We start from the raw sequence: 19487 nt of genomic DNA, 5'->3' as shown, positions 1-19487 counted from the left end.
CATAGTAAGGGGATTGATTAAACACTTCAGTTTGAAAGTCGCAGAGTGCTGCTCAGGGAACATGTTTTTAATTCATAATCAAATACCAACATTGTTCTTAATGCAGTTTCCCTCAAGGCCTACATGTTAGAGCCTGGAGAGTCACAGGGTGAACAGCACTGTTCTAGGCAAAGTTGTACTGGAATCATGACAATTTGGAGTTCGAGGAGCAAGTCAAGAAGATGTTAAAGTGAAATCACCACATGTTTTGAACCACTATAGTTCCTAAACTACTTGTCTAGTTTGTCTCAATCCCGTCAGAAAATATGTGCATAAGATCATACTTGAAATTTCAGGCATATTGCTTCAGTTCTGGCTAAGTTTTACAAGTTTTGAAATTTAGGTTTACCACAGAAATCTTGCTTCATCTTTAACTATGCAAATTAGCTCAGACTAGCTAGCACAATCCTCAGCTATAAATAAGCTAACTGATTATTTCTATGTACTACTGAAAAAGGGCTTAAATATTGTGAAATATAACTGAAAATACTAAAAGGTTAATGTATATGTAGTAACACAACACATTTTAAAAAGAGTATCCTACCTGATGAAAGGAGCTTTCTGCAACAGTCTGAAAATCCACTTAATGCTGCCAAATGGAGAGGAAACATCCCATGTACACCCCTCCTAAGATACAGCATAATCAGACATCATAGTCTCATTACAATAAAAGAATCAAGATCGTATGCCAAACTGCACATGTATAGGGTTTCCCCAATAAAATCTAATTAGAATGATTAGATCTAAGGAAATCTCTTAATATGTTAAGAAGCTTACTTTCAATCTAAAAATAATGCATTTATTCATGACAGTCAGTAAAAATGCATGAGGTTTTGGCTTGCATATTTCAACTGTTACACTGAAGTACAAGTTGGCAACACAGTCTACTATTTCTTTTCTGATTGTTTAAACTACAGTGAGATGTGACATTATAACAAGATACAGTATCCGCAAAGAATATGACTGAATGCATTTCTAATCTCATGTTGAGCATGTAAAGAGCTAAGAAAGAAATGTGAAACAATACATTACTCTGGCTTTCTAATTAATGCATTTCTGAACTATTTTAGCCTATATCCAAGTTAATAACTTACTTTGCAGTGTCAGCACCACTTGTAATTAGAGTGTTGATTAGTAGCTCATGACCATATCTAGCTGCGATGTGCAAAGGAGTATTTCCATTCTTATCTTCACAGTCTATTTCAGCTCCTACAATATAAAAGGTTTCAGAGTAGCAGCCGTGTTAGTCTGTATTCGCAAAAAGAAAAGGAGTACTTGTGGCACCTTAGAGACTAACAAATTTATTAGAGCATAAGCTTTCGTGAGCTACAGCTCACTTCATCGGATACATTTGGTGGAAAAAAAAAGCTTTTTTTAAATTTGTTAGTCTCTAAGGTGCCACAAGTACTCCTTTTCTTTTTACAATATAAAAGTTAGTGTGAATGCATAAAATGGTACATGTACATATGTTTGTTAGCAAAATGGTGTTAAAGTACAAATAATGTGATGGAATGATTTTTTGTGGTTTAAACATTTAAAATGTTTTAGTGGTACTGAGTACTAATTTTTTTTTGACAGATTCCTTACTAGGCATATTAATACAAAACTTGAGGTATTTTTATTGGCAGTTATCTTGTTTCTGTGAAATTAAATACAACAGAACCTAGTTTAACCAAGCCTCCATTATCTTGCTCTCCTTATTAACCAAACCACCAGCCGCTAGGGGCTGACACCTAGAGCACCTACCACTAGGTTTGCCACCCTTTTACCTGTTGGTGAGCAGACCCCCGAGCCCTTCCCCCGTCGCTCACACCTCCTCTCCCGAAAGCCCCACCCCTGTTGCTCATGGGATCATCTCAAGGAGCCTGCCTGCAGGTAAGAGGCAGCCCCAACGGAGCAGGGACTGGCATGGGTTAATAATCTGGAGTCTCCGCCCAGACCACGATAACCAGACTTTTGGTTAGGGTGTCTAATTGCTAGTAACTGGACTCTTGAAACCCCACCTCCCCAAGGCCCTGCCACTGCTACACTTCTTCTCTTGAGGCCCTATCCCCAGCACTTGCTCAGCACTTCCCCCCTCACTCCCCCGCAATAACCGGACTTTTTGTTTGGGTGCCCTAGGGTTGCCAGGTACCCTTTTAGACTGGACTTTCTGGTTGAAAACCAGGCACCTGGCAACCCTAAATGGCACTCTGACAGAGAAGCCAAAAACTGGTCTGTCTGGGTAAAACCTGGATGGGTGGCAACCCTGCCCACTCCCCAGTTTATGTGGATTTTTGGTCATCCGATCTGGCTCTGGTCCCAATTAGACGGGATACTTGTGGTTCCATTGTAATACATTTGAAACATAAAACTGGAAAAAGGAAACATTTTGGTCGAAATCACAAATTCTACATGAAAAAATAAAATTCTGCAAGGAACATTAATTCTGTGCAAATTCTGCATTCTGCAGTGGTGCAGAATTCCATCAGGAGTATAATGGACAGCGAAGTAAACGCAGGTCTCGTCATGTATCTATAGAGCAGGGGTTCTCAAACTGGGGTTGTGACCTCTCAGGGGGTCACAAGGTTTTTGTTTGTGGGGGGGGGGTCGCAAGCTGTCAGCCTCCACCCCCAAGCCCTGCTATGCCTCCAGCATTTATAATAGTGTTAAATATTTAAAAAGTATTTTAATTTATGGGGGAGGGAGGTGGCATACAGAGGCTTACTGTATGAAAGGGGTCACCAGTACAATAGTTTGAGAACCACTACTGTAGAGGGCAAACTGTTTCTGTAACTCCATGCTGTAGAAAAGAGAATGATACAAATACTCTTGCTTTTCCATCTTTAAAGTGAAGCTATAGATGGGTAGGGTCTATATGCATCTTATCAGGGTATAAAAACCTCACTAACTGAAATACTGGCCATAGCAAAATAAGAATGTGAAAATGTCATTAACATTTCAATATATGTACATAAATACTTTTTTTCTTTTTACCATTCTGGATGATGGTTTGTGATCTTGAAAATCTACCATGGATTGCTGTCATATGCAATGGCGTTTTCCCATCTTTACTCTGGAAATAAAACAAACAAAAATAAACCATCAACACATAGCCAGCTACATCTATCTACCAAACTTAGCAAGGAGAAATGATCCTTTCCCACCAACACCGTCAATTCCCTCTCCACACTATTATAAAACAGTTGCTGGTAGTAACAAACCCAGGAGACATTACAGGCTATTGAACACTGCTGTTACCTTGTTCTTGTTAATCCCTTCTCCAGCTCTATCTGACAACTCAATGATGCACACTCACTCAGAATTATGCCTTTAGGACAATCAAGAGGATAGTGGCAGCAGACAATCTTAGCACCAAGAACTACATTTACTTCCTCCCTAAATCTAAAGCCAAAAAAATAAAGCTTCTTTTAAAGAACTGACTTGTATTCAGTCTGAATACGAGAACATGATTATAGAACATTACAAAGTGTTAGAAGACTGACATTAAAATATTAGTCTGTTTCTTTGATGTTACTTTAAAATGAAACTCATAACAAATTCATCACAAACCAACAAGTAATCCTTAAGGCGAACTATTCAACCATAGAGGGTACTGCACATTTGACACACATATGAAAAGTACAATCAACCATTCACCCAGAAAAGGTACTCTGAAATTAGGTCAACTTTAACACAGGAGGGGATTCTACTTTTTAAAAGCACTATCTAAATGCATTCATAAAATGCATCTCTCCTATGAAAGTTAGTCCATAGTTAGCTCGTTATAGGTTAATGGAAAACCTAAATGCACACAAACAAAGTTACACACACACACACACACACACACACACACACACACACACACAAAATACTACGCAATGTGACACTAATTTGCAACCATCATATTACCATATAATACCATTATACCATTTTCTATTCCCATAGGTGCAAATGCACAATGTGTTCATTCTACTGTACGCAGTAAATTAACACAAAATTCCCTGTTGCAAGGGGACAAAGTTAAACTTGCTGTGGGAACTTCCCCACTAAATATCTTGATGGTGTGCAATTAAATTCAGAACCAGAACATACAGGTAAGATTTTAGGAATCTTATACTTCCTCCAAGAGTGTTGGGTTTTTTTTTATATATAAAGTATTCTAAAATAAATAAGTTGGGAAGAAGTTTACACAGAACTACAAGAACAGATTCCTTAGACAATGAACAGCAGCTTCACTCCACTGCACCAAAAATATGAGCCTTTCAAATATTTCCTTTCTTCCTTGGAAGTCTTCCATCTAAGTTCTGATCAAGCCTACCCTCGCTAAGCTTATGACATCGAGCAGCGAGCAGATCGAGGGACGTGATCGTTCCCCTCTATTCGACACTGGTGAGGCCTCATCTGGAGTACTGTGTCCAGTTTTGGGCCCCACACTACAGGAAGGATGTGGATAAATTGGAAAGAGTACAACGAAGGGCAACGAAAATGATTAGGGGTCTAGAGCACATGACTTATGAGGAGAGGCTGAGGGAGCTGGGATTGTTTAGTCTGCAGAAGAGAAGAATGAGGGGGGATTTGATAGCTGCTTTCAACTACCTGAAAGGGGGTTTCAAAGAGGATGGCTCTAGACTGTTCTCAATGGTAGCAGATGACAGAACGAGGAGTAATGGTCTCAAGTTGCAATGGGGGAGGTTTAGATTGGATATTAGGAAAAACTTTTTCACTAAGAGGGTGGTGAAACACTGGAATGCGTTACCTAGGGAGGTGGTAGAATCTCCTTCCTTAGAGGTTTTTAAGGTCAGGCTTGACAAAGCCCTGGCTGGGATGATTTAACTGGGACTTGGTCCTGCTTTGAGCAGGGGGTTGGACTAGATGACCTTCTGGGGTCCCTTCCAACCCTGATATTCTATGATTCTATGATTCTATGATCTGACATGATCATAGCCCATGATAAAATAGCTGTAGGCTAATTGTTATTTGTTTGCATTCACTGAAGCTCAATGAAGTGAGATAATAGAAGATTAAAACACAAGTCTCTTGTATAATGTACTATCAGGCAATATATGTCTATAAAATATTTTTTTTTTCCTTCCAAAACACAAAAATCTCTAGGAGAAGCCACTGTTATTACACAGCAACAACAAGCCCAGAACGCCAGGTATTCTCAAGCTGTCAACCATCCATGCCTAAACATGGCTTCACTTAAAATTAGATATATCAAGTCTACTCAGACTACTGAAACCATTTCTTTTCAAGAATCCAGCTGATACTAATTCAAATACAATTTATAGTTTCCCATATACATCCCATAATATACTTCTAAAATCGTTATTTGAGTTTGCTATACTCTTTTTAGACTGAATGTTGCAGGAAAGGAATAGTGTTGAGCAGTAGTTGCTCGGATTTAAAGATCTAAATTATTGTATGGATAGTGACAATTTTGTACCTGCCAAAACAGCCTATATTTTCCCCCTCCTATGGAAAACAGATGAAGGGGGAAACATCAGAAAGTCCAAACTTTCTGCTAGCTCACTAATCTGTTGTAAGCTTTCCTCCCAGAGGTGAAGCCAACAAGAATGGAGTGAACATTTCAGAGTCTCCAGAACACCCAGTGATCAAGCATATGCACACATGCATCCTCCACCTATCCCAGATGCCCACCTATGCCCCCTCTATATCTCTAAAAATCATGGAAGTAGGTGAAAGTGGAGAGAATTATAGTAGAATCTAAACTTACAAAGTAATATATTTGTGATTATAAATAGAATATTGTATTTTTATGACAGTTGCCAAAAACTGTCCAAATATTTTGAACTTTAGCATTAAAAGCCAAAAATCAAGATATTTAAAAATAAAAAATTGAGCACAGTTGAAATCCTCTATACATATTGCTGAAAAGTTTTACAATAAACTCTACTGAATAAAAGTAGTCTAAAGAAACAAAAACCACAACAATATAAAATCCTACTGTTTTAACTAAAGGAATAATCCTTCGCAAAAGCAAGAAATATAAAGTGGGTATTTGTCCCTAAACCAGGGAACAGCCATCCTACTCAATACCTGAAAACCAGAATTGACTGAGCAGAGCTGGAATACTCTATTACTGAAGAGTTAACACTACTACAACCACCTCTGCAAAGTAAAGCTACTACAAAGTCAATCTCCCTCCTTCCCTGAAAAAATGTATCTAAAAAAAAAGAGAATTCCCATTTTAATTAAATAACCATCGGCAAAGCAGAAGAGAAATATCAATCTTAGCTACATCAGTATAAACACATAGTATTTCCATTAATTTTAATGCAATTACACTGCATTTATACCAGTGTAAAGAGATTAGGTCCTTAAACTTCTCTTGTAAACTCGTATATACCCTTCCCTGCAAATGGATCCAGCAAAGCAACAATGTTCTGGGATGCAGACAAGGATCTGGATCTCCTTGGTGTGAGGGGCACGCTCTCTTTTCAGGTCATCAGTACCAGTGCTGCGGTCCTTCCCCGGCACAGAAGAGTCTTGTGTTTTTGGAGTGCTGGAGATGGCAGTACCAACTGTTCATTGCTTGGAACTGCTGGATCCCATTGTTAATGGATCATCTTCTTGTACCTGTGGGACTTGGAATGCATTCCACTGTCTTGGGCCGAACTGGTGGAAGGAATCTTGATTTCCTTTGATTTTCAGGAAGATTTAATCCCATGTTTATGGGATTGCATCCTAATCTCCCAATTAAGCCATGCTATTGGGTCAGCGGGGGTGGTTCTGCTGGCATTGGAGTCGGACATAGTCGTGGGAGGCACACTCCTCGCTGAATTAGCCGTGATGGGAGCTTCTCCCAGGCAGCAGAGGCAGTGTTGGAGGTCATCACTGATCGACAAAGATCGCATGCAGGAATGATCGCATGCAGAGTTTGTAGCCTGGAGCTCTGGATATAATCCAGTATCTGCACAGGGTATGGAGCAGTGGAGAAGTCTACTCTAACATTAAAACTAAATAAAACTAGTAAAACTACAGTTAAAACTGCTAAAACTATTTACAACTTTGCTTTTTACAACTGCTTCACGCGAGGACGATGAAGGTTCCGATCTGGACCTTGCAGTGGTGAGAAGGAACTAGAGACGCATTCGGTCCTTCCCGCCATTTATTGCCTTGGACGAAAGCACAAGACAAATGCACAGACTAACAGACACAACTTTCAAACTCCCCAACTCTGGATGCATGGTGCACATGAGTAAACCCCCAGTGGAATACAATAGGGACCATCATTCAAAAATGAACCCTATGTTTAGGAGGGTGGAGAGAAAGAGATATTGGGCATCAGAATAGTAGTTTAGATATTGGTTTTCAACCTGGGAATGATCTGACTCTTCCAATATCCCCATTTGGCTGAAATATAAATATCAGTTGACTTTGAGATTGAGCGTACCAGGTTATTCTTGGGGTTGATAGCTGACCAGAATCTGCTAGCTTCCCAAATTTTAATATAATTTGCTCATACATTTATTTTTATGGCTTTTGTTAACCTAATTTATTTAAAATATATCTGGAAACTTGTGTGGATCAGACGTCCTCCAGCCAGACATCAGGTCCTGTAGCTAACTGAGAAGACCTCTGGTGTATCTATCAATAAGCCACTTCTTGCTGCTCCATAGAACCTGCTCCCCTTAGTCCTCATGCTAGGCATTTTGGTAGCAAGGAATGGGACCAACTAGCGCTTTCGGCATCTGGAAAGGCATGGGAGGCAGCACAGGATTTTGGCGGGATGCATCTCTCTAGTTCCTCCCATTTGTGGGCCAGAGCAAAGATAACCAGATTTTTTTTGCGGGGGGGGGGAGGAGGGGGAAGTGTTTACAACATTTGGACTCTGTTCCATAAAAAAAAAAAATACAACACAATTTCCCCTTGTCTCTACCTTAATAGGCATCCACACACCAACAACAATGGACAGGCATGTTACCCGAGTGTTTATGAGGACAACTGTCATCATCAGACTTGAGTGCGCCTCATACTAAAATAGTTAGGGCAGTTCCCACCTCTCTCTGATAGCTGTTTCAGGCTCTTAGTTTGCAAACTTAGGAATACCTCACAGCATTCTTCTATATTCAAACTTATTTTTGCAACCATAAGGGTTAGAAATTTAAATCGTACAAGTCAAAGGAAATATTTGCCACAGAGGTGGATTCTACGGCAAGTCCTACAGCCATGGAACTATGGCCATGAGTACTTTTTTTCTCTCAGTCCATTTGGGACCACTAATATTCTGACCATGTCAGCCAGCAATCTAAGTCCTTCGACTGGCTAGGTCTGCACTGCATCAATGTTCCTTACCTTTAAGGCCCTTCACAACTCAACCCCTCCCTATTTATTGACTCTAGAATCTTCTGTTGCCCTTCACCGCTCTACTAACGATGCCAGCCTCGTTTGCCTGTGTATATTTCTCCCACAAACAGTTGTGTGATTTCTTCCACACTGGTTCTTATTTACGGAGCACTCTCAAAAACATTCTGTAAAATTACTGACCTCTTTCAAATTTCTTCTCAAAACCCGCTTTTATTGTTATGCATATGGGACACTTCTAACAGATAATGGCCAATACGGACTTCTGACATTTATCTTATTTAGTGGGTCCATTTAAATGCATTTTCTTTCATTGTCTCCCTCATCTTTTCCCCCCCTTATTCCTTCCGATTGTATACCCACTATTTGCATTTCATCTTAAATTAGACTGTTAGGTCTTTGGGGGCAAGGACTGTCATTTACTTGTTGTCTGTAGAACTCCTAGCACAACAAGGTTCCACAATCCTGACAGGGGATACAAGTATTATTATAATCAAAATATATTAAACCTTGTAATTTAAATTATAATGTCTGATATAAACACAGATGTATTGTATGTTACAATTTATTGAATCCACCTTTAGATTAATTTCCTTACCTTCATATTTACATCTGCTCCATTACAGACCAAAAGTTCTAAACACAATGCTCCATGCGTTGATGCAGCAGCAAAGTGCAAAGGTGTAAAACCTCTCTCATTCATCTGATTTACATTAGCACCACAGTCTATAAGTTCATTTACTACAACATCTTGTCCATTGTAGCAAGCTACGTGAAGCGGAGTATTTCCGAAGGCATTTGGTTCATTCATCTAATGGGGAAAAAAACAAGACAAATAGTTAAGATACTGTGAAATTCTACCACACTTTTTATGCCACCATGCAACAGTATTTAAGTACAAAAGAACATCTTTTGTTGTTGTGCAGGATGTCTTCATTGCATTCTAGAATACCACAAAACAGTACATTAAATGTATTCTGGACTGGATTTCCTTGACCAAAAAACTTTAGAATGGAATACTTTTCAACCTCTCTGAGAGGAGATAATTAAAGTGTTTGGTAGCGGTTGTGTGAAAGGAAGGTATTCTGCCACTTGTAAATAGAATTCTCTAAGTTTATTACCACAAGTCCACATTGTTGGGATCACATACCTTGATTGTATGAGCCCCCAAAGCTCCTATAATGCAGAGACATTGGTGGCAAGTAGATACTCTTCCCTTGATCTAATCATCAAGATTATACAATAGAGGCTGCACACTTTCTTGCTTTTGTAGGCACACCCCACGGCACGCAAGAGAGGCTCCTCGCATTCCTTAGACCCTCCTCAAGATGCCTGTGTGCCATACTCCCATCACCTTCTATTTCAGAGGCTCTCTGCAACCTACCTTTCATGCCAGAGGCGGTGTGCCCTCAGCGTTTCTTCTCCCCATACCAGGGTCTCACAATACCAACCCCAAGCAAGGACCCCTGTGCTCTTCTCGCCCCATTCACTCTTCTGCCACATGCCAGGGTCTCTATGTGTATCTCTATCCATCCCTTTCTCCCATACCAACGTCCCTCATTCCCTCCACTGCCAGGGTCATCCCTTCTCCCCCAACCCCGCCAAGGGTTGTACATGTCACCAATTCATCCCCCATGTCACGGCTCCGTGAATACCCCTAGTCCATACATTATGCTGGAACATGTTAATGGCTACCATCAATCGGTTCTTTAATATACAGACAATTAGAGAAGTGGCTGAACTGCTGGGTGTGCCAGATGAATGCAAAAGGCTCCAGGTGCCCCCATTTCGCTCTTTTGTTTTTTCCAATTTTCACCCAAATCAATAGGGTTTGTTCATTGATGCCTAAAACATTCCCTGAAATTTTGGAATTGAGTGGATGTAGTGCTCAAAAATTATCACATTACTGACAGACAAGTGCCAATGACTCCACCTCCCTCAATTCCTTACTGCCAGTTCCAAATAGTAATAATCTAGGTATCAGAGTAGCAGCCGTGTTAGTCTGTATTCGTAAAAAGAAAAGGAGTACTTGTGGCACCTTAGAGACTAACAAATGTATTTGAGCATAAGCTTTCGTGAGCTACAGCTCACTTCATCGGATGCATTCGGTGGAAAATACAATGGGGAGATTTATATACACACACAGAGAACATGAAACAATGGGTTTTATCATACACACTGTAAGGAGAGTGATCACTTAAGATGAGCTATTACCAGCAGGAAGTGGGGGGGGGGAGGAGGAAAACCTTTTATGGTGATAATCAAGGTGGGCCATTTCCAGCAGTTAACAAGAACATCTGAGGAACGGTGTGGGGTGGGGAGAAATAACACGGGGAAATAGTTTTACTTTGTGTAACGACCCATCCACTCCCAGTCTCTATTCAAGCCTAAGTTAATTGTATCCAGTTTGCAAATTAATTCCAATTCAGCAGTCTCTCGTTGGAGTCTGTTTTTGAAGCTTTTTTGTTGAAGGATAGCCACTCTTAGGTCTGTGATCGAGTGACCAGAGAGATTGAAGTGTTCTCCAACTGGTTTTTGGATGTTATAATTCTTGACGTCTGATTTGTGCCCATTCATTCTTTTACGTAGAGACTGTCCAGTTTGACCAATGTACATGGCAGAGGGGCATTGCTGGCAAATGATGGCATACATCACATTGGTAGATGTGCAGGTGAATGAGCCTCTGATAGTGTGGCTGATGTGATTAGGCCCTATGATGGTGTTCCCTGAATAGGTATGTGGACAGATATCCCCTCCCTTCCTGCTGGTAATAGCTCATCTTAAGTGATCACTCTCCTTACAGCGTGTATGATAAAACCCATTGTTTCATGTTCTCTGCATGTGTATATAAATCTCCCCACTGTATTTTCCACCAAATGCATCCGATGAAGTGAGCTGTAACTCACGAAAGCTTATGCTCATAGTAATAATCTAGAAAAACAAAGCAGAAAAGTAGGTGAGTGTTGGTCTGCAGGGGCAACATGCTCTGACAACTCCAGTTACAAGTGAAAAATGTTCTTTTATCTTTTGCAAATTATTTTTGTAGATTCCTTTTAATGGATAAGAAACTCACAGAGGAGGGTTGAGTATTTAAACAGCAGAGCTGCTCTCCCAAAATGAACATTAGGGACTTAAAACTAAAATTTTACTCCTGATGGATTTCTGCACCATTGCACAATGCAGAATTTGTACAGAATTAATGTTCTGTGCAGAATTTTATTTTTTCACGCAGAATTTGAGACAGCCGGAGCCCAGCTGCCCAGGGCCAACAGCGGTAGCCCCGGTATTTCAAAAATACTATTTTGAAATAAATTATTAAAAACAACAAACTGATGCAATATTGTTATTTTGACAAATAAAATACGCAGAATTTTAAAATATTGTATGCAGAATTTTTAATTTTGAGATGCAGAATCCCCCCTGGAGTAATTAAATGTAGAGACTTGGGTGCCTACATCTAGTCATCTAAATAAATGGTCTGTTGTTCCATGAAACTGAATGCCTCTGGGGCTGACCGAATTTAGTAGGAATTTTGGGAGCCAAATACTTCTGAAACTCAGGCCACATATTAAGGTGCCTAAATATGGATTTAGGTGCTCAATTTTAGGCACCCAAGTTTGGAAATATTTGTTTTAGCTCCTAAGATATGTGCAAATTGAGCTCCATATTACATTATACAAAGAAACATCCTAGTTTTCTAACTACAACTTCAGAAGCAATGGTCACTCTGTGCAAGATTGCACGATGATTCAAAAGGTGGAACTCCAATAGGCTTACAATTCATTTTAATAAATTTATTTTTATCATCTCAAAAATACTAACTGTATTTTGTTTATATATTTTTATAACTAGGTACTTATATGAGCATCATCAGTGTAGTATAAGAGTACCTCACAATCACTAATGATTTACCCTCAAAACTCCTGTGAGCTAGGGAAGTTTTATCCCCGCTTTACAGATGGGGAACTGAAACAAGAGATTAAGTGACTTCCTCAAGGTCACAGAAAAAGTGTATGTCAGAGCTTGCAACAGAGCTCTAATCTCCTGAGTCCCAGTCCAGTGCCTTAAACATAGGATCACTTCCCTCCTGGAAGATAATGAAACCATTTACAGACAAGTTTACCTTTAAGTGAAAATCTATAGAAGAAACTTGAGCCTAGGGAGTGAAGTTCTGTAACCAATAAATAAATGAGTGAAAACCTTGTGAAGTACTCTACTACCATTATTCTTGATCATGAAGAAAGGAGCATTCTCTGCACCACTATATTCCTGATCAGTAATAGTTTAGATTTTTCCTACGTCATTTGCCTTTGGCTACATGTTTACTTACATCAACTCCAAGGTCTAGAAGATATTTGACTACACTGATCATTCCACTAGATGCTGCAGCATGTAGGGGTGTATATGATTTCTTGTCTTTGCATGTCACTTCAGCTCCATGGGTCACAAGTAATTTCACAACTTCAATGTGACCTGGGCAAATAAAAGAATAAATAAATAATATTAAGACATAACTTGATTTATCAATTGTGCTCTGACTCTTGGAGAAATAATATCAATTTATTATTAGCTGCACTTGATCAACTTTTAAAGGTGAAAAATGCACTATAGACTCTCCTCATTTAAAAGAAGCAGAGAACCATATTCTTTCCCCATCTCATTTCCTTATGATTTATAAAGGCAATCTGAAATATTTTCTCCACGTATTTCCTCCTACTCCAAACAATCTCTCTAGCCTTGATTTTTGTTTTATATAAAAAATATCAGATCTTGTCTTCTGTTTTTGCTGAAAGATTTTTTGGAGGACTTAAAATCTTACGTCAGCCCATTAGCTCTCAAATCCAACTGAGAGGGGAAGGGATTTTTAGTAAGTTATTTAAAACTGTTTGCTTATCTGATTTAATACCTATCTAACTCAAACTTCTGTCAAAGTTTTGAAAGAAAAGCTCAGAATCTTGCCCTGTCAAACTGAAGCCTGAGAAAATTTCCATTTAATTTCTTAAGGCCTCCTGAACGAATCGTGAAAAGACTTCATATTCCTGAAGTTTCTAAAGTAGAAACAAGCAGAAAGATAAGTCTCTTTTTTAAGAAAACTTTTCTAGATTTTGTAATATGAAAAAATTTCATTATTTTTCATATACTGATATGTTATTTTTTGAAAACTTTACCCAAAGGGATTGAGAAACGCCAGATCCATTTTGAAAAGTAAATTAAGAATTCATAAGCCCAAGTCTCACTGAAAATCAACGGGACATACGCTCCTAATTCCCCAAGTCATTTTTTAAAATAAAGGCTTGTCTATGATTAAACAGCTACAGCAGCACAGCTGCACCAATGCATCTGCGCTGCTGTAGGGCTTCAGTGAAGACGCTATCTATGCTGATGGAAAGGCTTCTCCCATTGGCATAGGACGGTAATCCACCTCCCTGAGAGGCAGTAGCTATGTTGATGAGAGACGCCCTCCTGTTGACATTCCTCTGTCTACACTGGGAGTTAGGCTGTTATAACTGCATTTATGTCAGTGTAACAATGTTGCTTAGGAGGGTGTTTTATTCATCCCCTTGAGCAACATAAATTATGCCAATATAAGTTATAGTATAGATATAGCTTAAGTGAGAATCAGGTCCACTGTATATGAACATACACACAGAAATTTCTTTAAAAAAACCTAAGAAGTTAATTTTATCCCTCCCTCTCTGTTGTCTCCAAATCTATTTAAAAAAATGGAAATTAGACAAGTGATATGCTCCAGGTATAAAATATCCTATTACAAGTAGCATGTGCTAAAATTGGTAGATAGAATTTAGCTTAGCTGAACAAGAGAAAGCATTTGTTTTTCCAGCTGGGTGAGCATACACCAGAAAATGTACCTCATTGCAACCCCGATAATGCTTGTCCATACATAGCTGTGGCGCCTCAAGCACTGAATTTCATTCCCTCAAACTACTTCTGCAGACAGGATAAATCAGATCTTAAATATTAGTTTTAACTCCAAGAACACTAGATCAAGAACAGTCACACACAACCACCTCTTGGCTGAAGTGATTATCAATATTGAAGTCTGATGTCAGCATGGCTTCAAACTATGAGTAATGGTATTAACACTGCTTAATTCACTGGTAAGCGTCAGCAACTTTTAGCTACCATAAGCCTCGCCCCTACAGAAGGAAGTCTGTGATCTTGTTCTGTTTTACTCTTTGGCACTAGGCGTATGGATTTCCCAGCATGATGTACATATTTTACACTAGTTCTGGATGGCTCCAATACCAATTTCATTGATGAAAGACTAATTTAAAAAAGGACTTCAAGCACAGATTTCTGCAATGTGGATTATTAATATTCTTACTTGTATTGGTGAAGCAATTTCTAGGACAAGAAATCCAGATATTCGTGACTAGATCACTTTTACAACCATTCTGATCTATCAGGCGACCAATTATTTAAGTATTTTTTTTTCAAATATGCATTTTCTACTTTGTAAACTACAAAAGACTTTCCAGACCTCAGCACAAAGCATACTTGCAGTGCTTTATAAAGTTATTTAACAACTTTTCCTCAATCCACCCATACAAATTTAGGAGTTTCATTTATTGGGTATATACCTATTCTGACTTCTTTATATTTTAACAAAAACATACGTACCATGAAACCCCCCAAGTATTATTATTAATAGTTTGAGCAAACAATTTGAAAATTGTATTTTCTCTGTTTCCAGCTCCTGCCTCCACTTTGTTTCAAGTCAGGATTTGGGAATACTGTCCTGACAAAACACTCTGCAAATAAAAGCAACACTGAAAGAGCAAACAGTACCTTAGCACAGGCCTGGGCTGACAATGCTTCTGCAGTAACAGACACTCTACAGTAACAGTAACTCCTCTAAGGCCTTATCTAGAGTAGTAAAGGGGGTGGGGGATAAAATCAATTTTTAACCCCATTCAAAACATTACTTAGCATTTATCATATATGCAGTTTAATATCTTTAAAATCATATTAGACTTTGATCAGCAAATAAAATTTTAGAGATGTTAGCACCTAGCATAGATGCAGTTTAAGTGATGTTTCCAATGGAGTTAACTAACTCAAGGAACCTAACTTAATTAAAAACAAACAAAAAACACCCCAAAATATTAAACACTTTCTAGTCTACACAAGGCTTAAGAAACTAGACTGAAGATGGCAGGCTGATACCATAATTCTAGCTTCACTGGGAAGAAGAAAACTGAGGTACAAAGAGTGGAGTTGGGAATGATACAGGGAGTGGTCACTTGTTTCCATAGCCATGACTGGCAAGCAAGGGACTAGAGCCAGTGCAGTCCCCATCTAGGAACAGGGCCAAGAATCAGTTCCTTTCCCTGCTGACAGCAGCATGATCATCTAACCTTTCTGCAGAAGCAGTCAAAGGCTCTGTTTTCTCTATGCCAGCAGTTCTTAAACTGTGGGTTGGGACCCCAAAATGGGTCATGACCCCATTTTAATGGGGTTGCCAGGGCTGACTTAGAGTTGCTGGGGCCTAAGGCCGAAGCCCGAGGGCTTTCTCCCTAGGCAGCGGGGCTCAGGTTACAGGCCCCCTGCCTGGGGCTGAAGTCCTTGGGCTTTGGCCCCTCAACCCAGGGCGGTGTGGCTCTGACTTTGGTTCCCCCACCTGGGGCAGCTGGTCTTGGGCAGGTTCAGGCTTCAGTTCCCTCTCCTTAGGTCGTGTAGTAATTTTTGTTGTCAGAAGGGAGTCACGGTGCATAAAGTTTGAGAACCCCTGCTCTATGCAAATTACTCCTAGGGTTTTGGTTTTTTTTAAAAGGTATACATAACACATTAATCCTTTAAATGAAAGCCTTTTTGAATCACAGCTGAAAAAGTATGCTAAACTGCACTGCTCAGTAAAAATCAATAAGCACAACTTTGCTCTTCCTCTACAGCTTCTCTCGGGGCTCGTTACGTTACTTGTTTTTGAATAGAAGTAGTTCCTAAGGTTACTACTTCAATATAAGAGCATAAGCTCACGAAAGCTTATGCTCTAATAAATTTGTTAGTCTCTAAGGTGCCACAAGTACTCCTTTTCTTTTTACTTCAATATAATCTTTGCTATACCAGCACAAGCTTGATCTAAGGCAAAAAACGAACACCTACTCAGACACTATGTTAAATGTCTGTCCTACTGATACACATGATGGACATCTGTCTAAGCAGCAATCTCTCCTGGTACATATGTAGTAAGTACTAAGACTGAAAATGGGGCAAATTATCTAGATCTATGCTATTATTCCTACTACATAACAAATTGATATGAATAAAGACCAAAGAGTTAAAATGTTTGACGTGTCTATGGCATAATGCATATGATTCATCAATAATCCACTAATCTTCAAGTTAGTCAGGCACCAGCACAGTTCTAAACCTCACTGTTTTACTCGGTGAAGTTACCATATCAAAGTTTTATGCTTTGTGCAATAACTTTAAGGTAAACTTGTTCACCAGTCATACAGCTTCCCATTATTAACTGCAATTCAAAGTTTCTGTTGGGATAATGATATTGAAGAATATTTCTTTATGAAAGCTGTAAAAATGATGCAAAAGGCAAGTTGGAAAGAGTAGGAGCATATTCTTGTATTAAACGTAGTGGCACAAGATGGGATAAAATCAGCTCCACGATCTAAGCATCAGTGCACTACAGAGGCACTGACCAACAATGATTTTGCCCTTCACCTCCACCCCCCCTTTGCTTTTATTTCTTTGTTCTCCTGAGACTTTTAATTCCCCCACATCAGAAAGTATTTAGTTCCTCTCCCACCACAAAAAAGTTAATATGAATTGTTAAAAATAAAAACACATTAAGGTTGTGTTTAAATAATTTTGAAAAACAGAAATCTTAATAATTAAACAATATAAGTCATTATAGAATATATTGCTTAATACACTTAATTCTGTATTAAGATATAGAATCATAGGACTGAAAGGGATCTCAAGAGGTCATCTAGTCCTGTCCCTTGCACTCATGGCAGGACTAAGTATTATCTAGACTATTCCTGACAGGTATTTGTCTAACCTGCTCTTAAAAATCTCCAATGATGGAGATTCCACAACCAATTTATTCCAATGTTTAACCACCCTGACAGCTAGGAAGTTTTTTCTAATGTTCAACCTAAACCTCCCCTGCTGCAATTTAAGCCCATTGCTTCTTGTCCTATCCTCAGAGGTTAACAATTCCTCTCCCTCCATCTTTTATATACTTGAAAACTGCTACCATGTCCCCTCTCAGTCATCTTTTTTCCAGACTAAACTAACCCAATTTTTTCAACCTTCCCTCATAGGTCATGTTTTCTAGACCTTTAATCATTTTTGTTGCTCTTCTCTGGACCTTCTCCAATTTGTCCACATCTTTCCTGAAATGTGGCGCCCAGAACTGCACACAATACTCTTGCTGAGGCCTAATGTGCACAGAGTAGAGAAAGAATTACTTCTTGTGTCTTGCTGACAACGCTCCTGCTAATACATCCCAGAATGATGATTTTTTTTTTTTTTTGTGCAACAGTAAGTACTAAGTATGTAACACTAACAGTGTTACACTGTTGACTCATTTAGCTTGTGGTTCACTATGACCCCCAGATCCCTTTCCGCAATACTCCTTCCTAGGCAGTCATTTCCCATTTTGTATGCGTGCAACTGATTGTTCCTTCCTAAATGGACTACTTTGCATTTCTCTTTATTGAATTTCATCCTATTTACTTCAGACCATTTCTCCAGTTTGTCCAGATCATTGTACCAAGACAATGTAATTGTAATGTCTCATTGCAAATGTTCCAAAATAATTGAGTAAGATTTTCCTTCTCCCCACGCAAACCTCTCCCCCAAAACCCTCCACAAATCCTGTCCTGAAGAGATTTCAGTCTATTTTTTAAAAAGGTGCTATATAAATGCACAATCTAAACTGATTTCACAGCATTTTCAATAGTTTTTAGATTCACTATAAAGAAATGTACAGCATGCAATAATCATTTATATCTATGAAGAAGAGCAACTGCCATTAACAGCGCTATAGAACACTACACAAATGTTTAGGAATAACTGGGAGTAGGGAAACAGACAAAATGTAAACTAGCCAGAATAGAATTTGTTCAGCACAATAATGCAAAACTACTACTCTAGAGTGCTATGGGATCGCTAATGATTACAAATGGATCTTGGTTTTATAGCTCATCTGATGAATTTCTGTGCTTGCAGAGAACATAATATAAATTTTTCTATTTTCATTCTTCTCTCCTGTGTTGGATAAACTATTATTTTTGAAAGTCAAACTGCACCACTGAATAGTCAAGACTATGGAATGGCATCAATTACATTTTTCCTGCAATTGATAATTAGACTCAGATTGATCTATGCTGACTTAATATGTTTATCACAATTTACATTTTGAAGTGACACCTGCTTCTAGCCAATTTCCTGGAAATAGATATCTGTTACTGTTTCAGAGCTGTGGCCACTACCATAAATTCTTCAGTGAGAAGCAATACAGCCCTGCTGAGATAAAAGGAGAACTGAAAGCAATTATAGCTGGTGTCAAGTCCTAAGAAATTACAACTTTTTGTAATGTCAAGAGAAAGGATTTTGTGAGCACACAGATGCCACAGGTAGAAGAGACATCTGAAAAAAAAATGTTGCATCTGCTCAGAAGTCAAAGAAAACTGGTTGTTACTGAAAAATACATCAGTAGCTGCTTATGACTTATTTAGAAGTACAACTGAGTTATTTAGCCACGGCTAAGAGGCTTATGTCAGAGTATTGGAACTAAAAGCCCTTATCTGCTTTTCTTTTAACCTTTGCACTTCTTGAATGAAGCTGGAGGTGAGGAACCATGACTACAGACAAGCTGAAGAAAATAATTCCCATACATATTATAAACAGCAAAGTTCTACATAAAAGACTAATGGAAGGAAGTCTACATAAAGGAAGCCTGTATCATTCAGACGTGATAACCAACCCATTGTGGACAACTTCATCGTCAGAAGCAAGACAATGATTGGGAAAAAGAGGCTGAAATTCTGGAAGTGCAATAATTTGAAGTCTTATTCTTGGTCCATTTCCCTATTAAACAAAACAAAACAAAACCCAAGCAGGGGGAGAATCAACCAGAAATATAGCTATCT

The 19487-nt window shown here is 38.9% G+C and overlaps 1 protein-coding gene across 5 annotated transcripts in view; it reads right to left on the bottom strand.

Moving 5' to 3' along the window:
* Positions 1-19487, bottom strand: part of ANKRD28 (ankyrin repeat domain 28) — a 238938-nt gene that overhangs the window by 75624 nt on the left and 143827 nt on the right. For all 5 annotated transcript variants that reach the window (XM_038388242.2, XM_043509102.1, XM_043509103.1 and 2 more), the window contains 5 exons: positions 12680-12822; positions 8948-9160; positions 3016-3094; positions 1134-1248; positions 584-666 (listed from right to left, as the gene is read on the bottom strand). In XM_038388242.2, coding sequence (XP_038244170.1) covers positions 584-666; positions 1134-1248; positions 3016-3094; positions 8948-9160; positions 12680-12822 — 633 coding nt within the window. The remainder of the gene's footprint in view (positions 1-583; positions 667-1133; positions 1249-3015; positions 3095-8947; positions 9161-12679; positions 12823-19487) is intronic.

The sequence above is a fragment of the Dermochelys coriacea genome, chromosome 2 (genome assembly GCF_009764565.3).
Source record: "Dermochelys coriacea isolate rDerCor1 chromosome 2, rDerCor1.pri.v4, whole genome shotgun sequence".
In the NCBI taxonomy this organism is placed as follows: Eukaryota; Metazoa; Chordata; order Testudines; family Dermochelyidae; genus Dermochelys; species Dermochelys coriacea.
The sequence above is the reverse complement of the archived record's forward strand: the minus strand, read 5'-3'. Positions and strand labels throughout refer to the sequence as shown.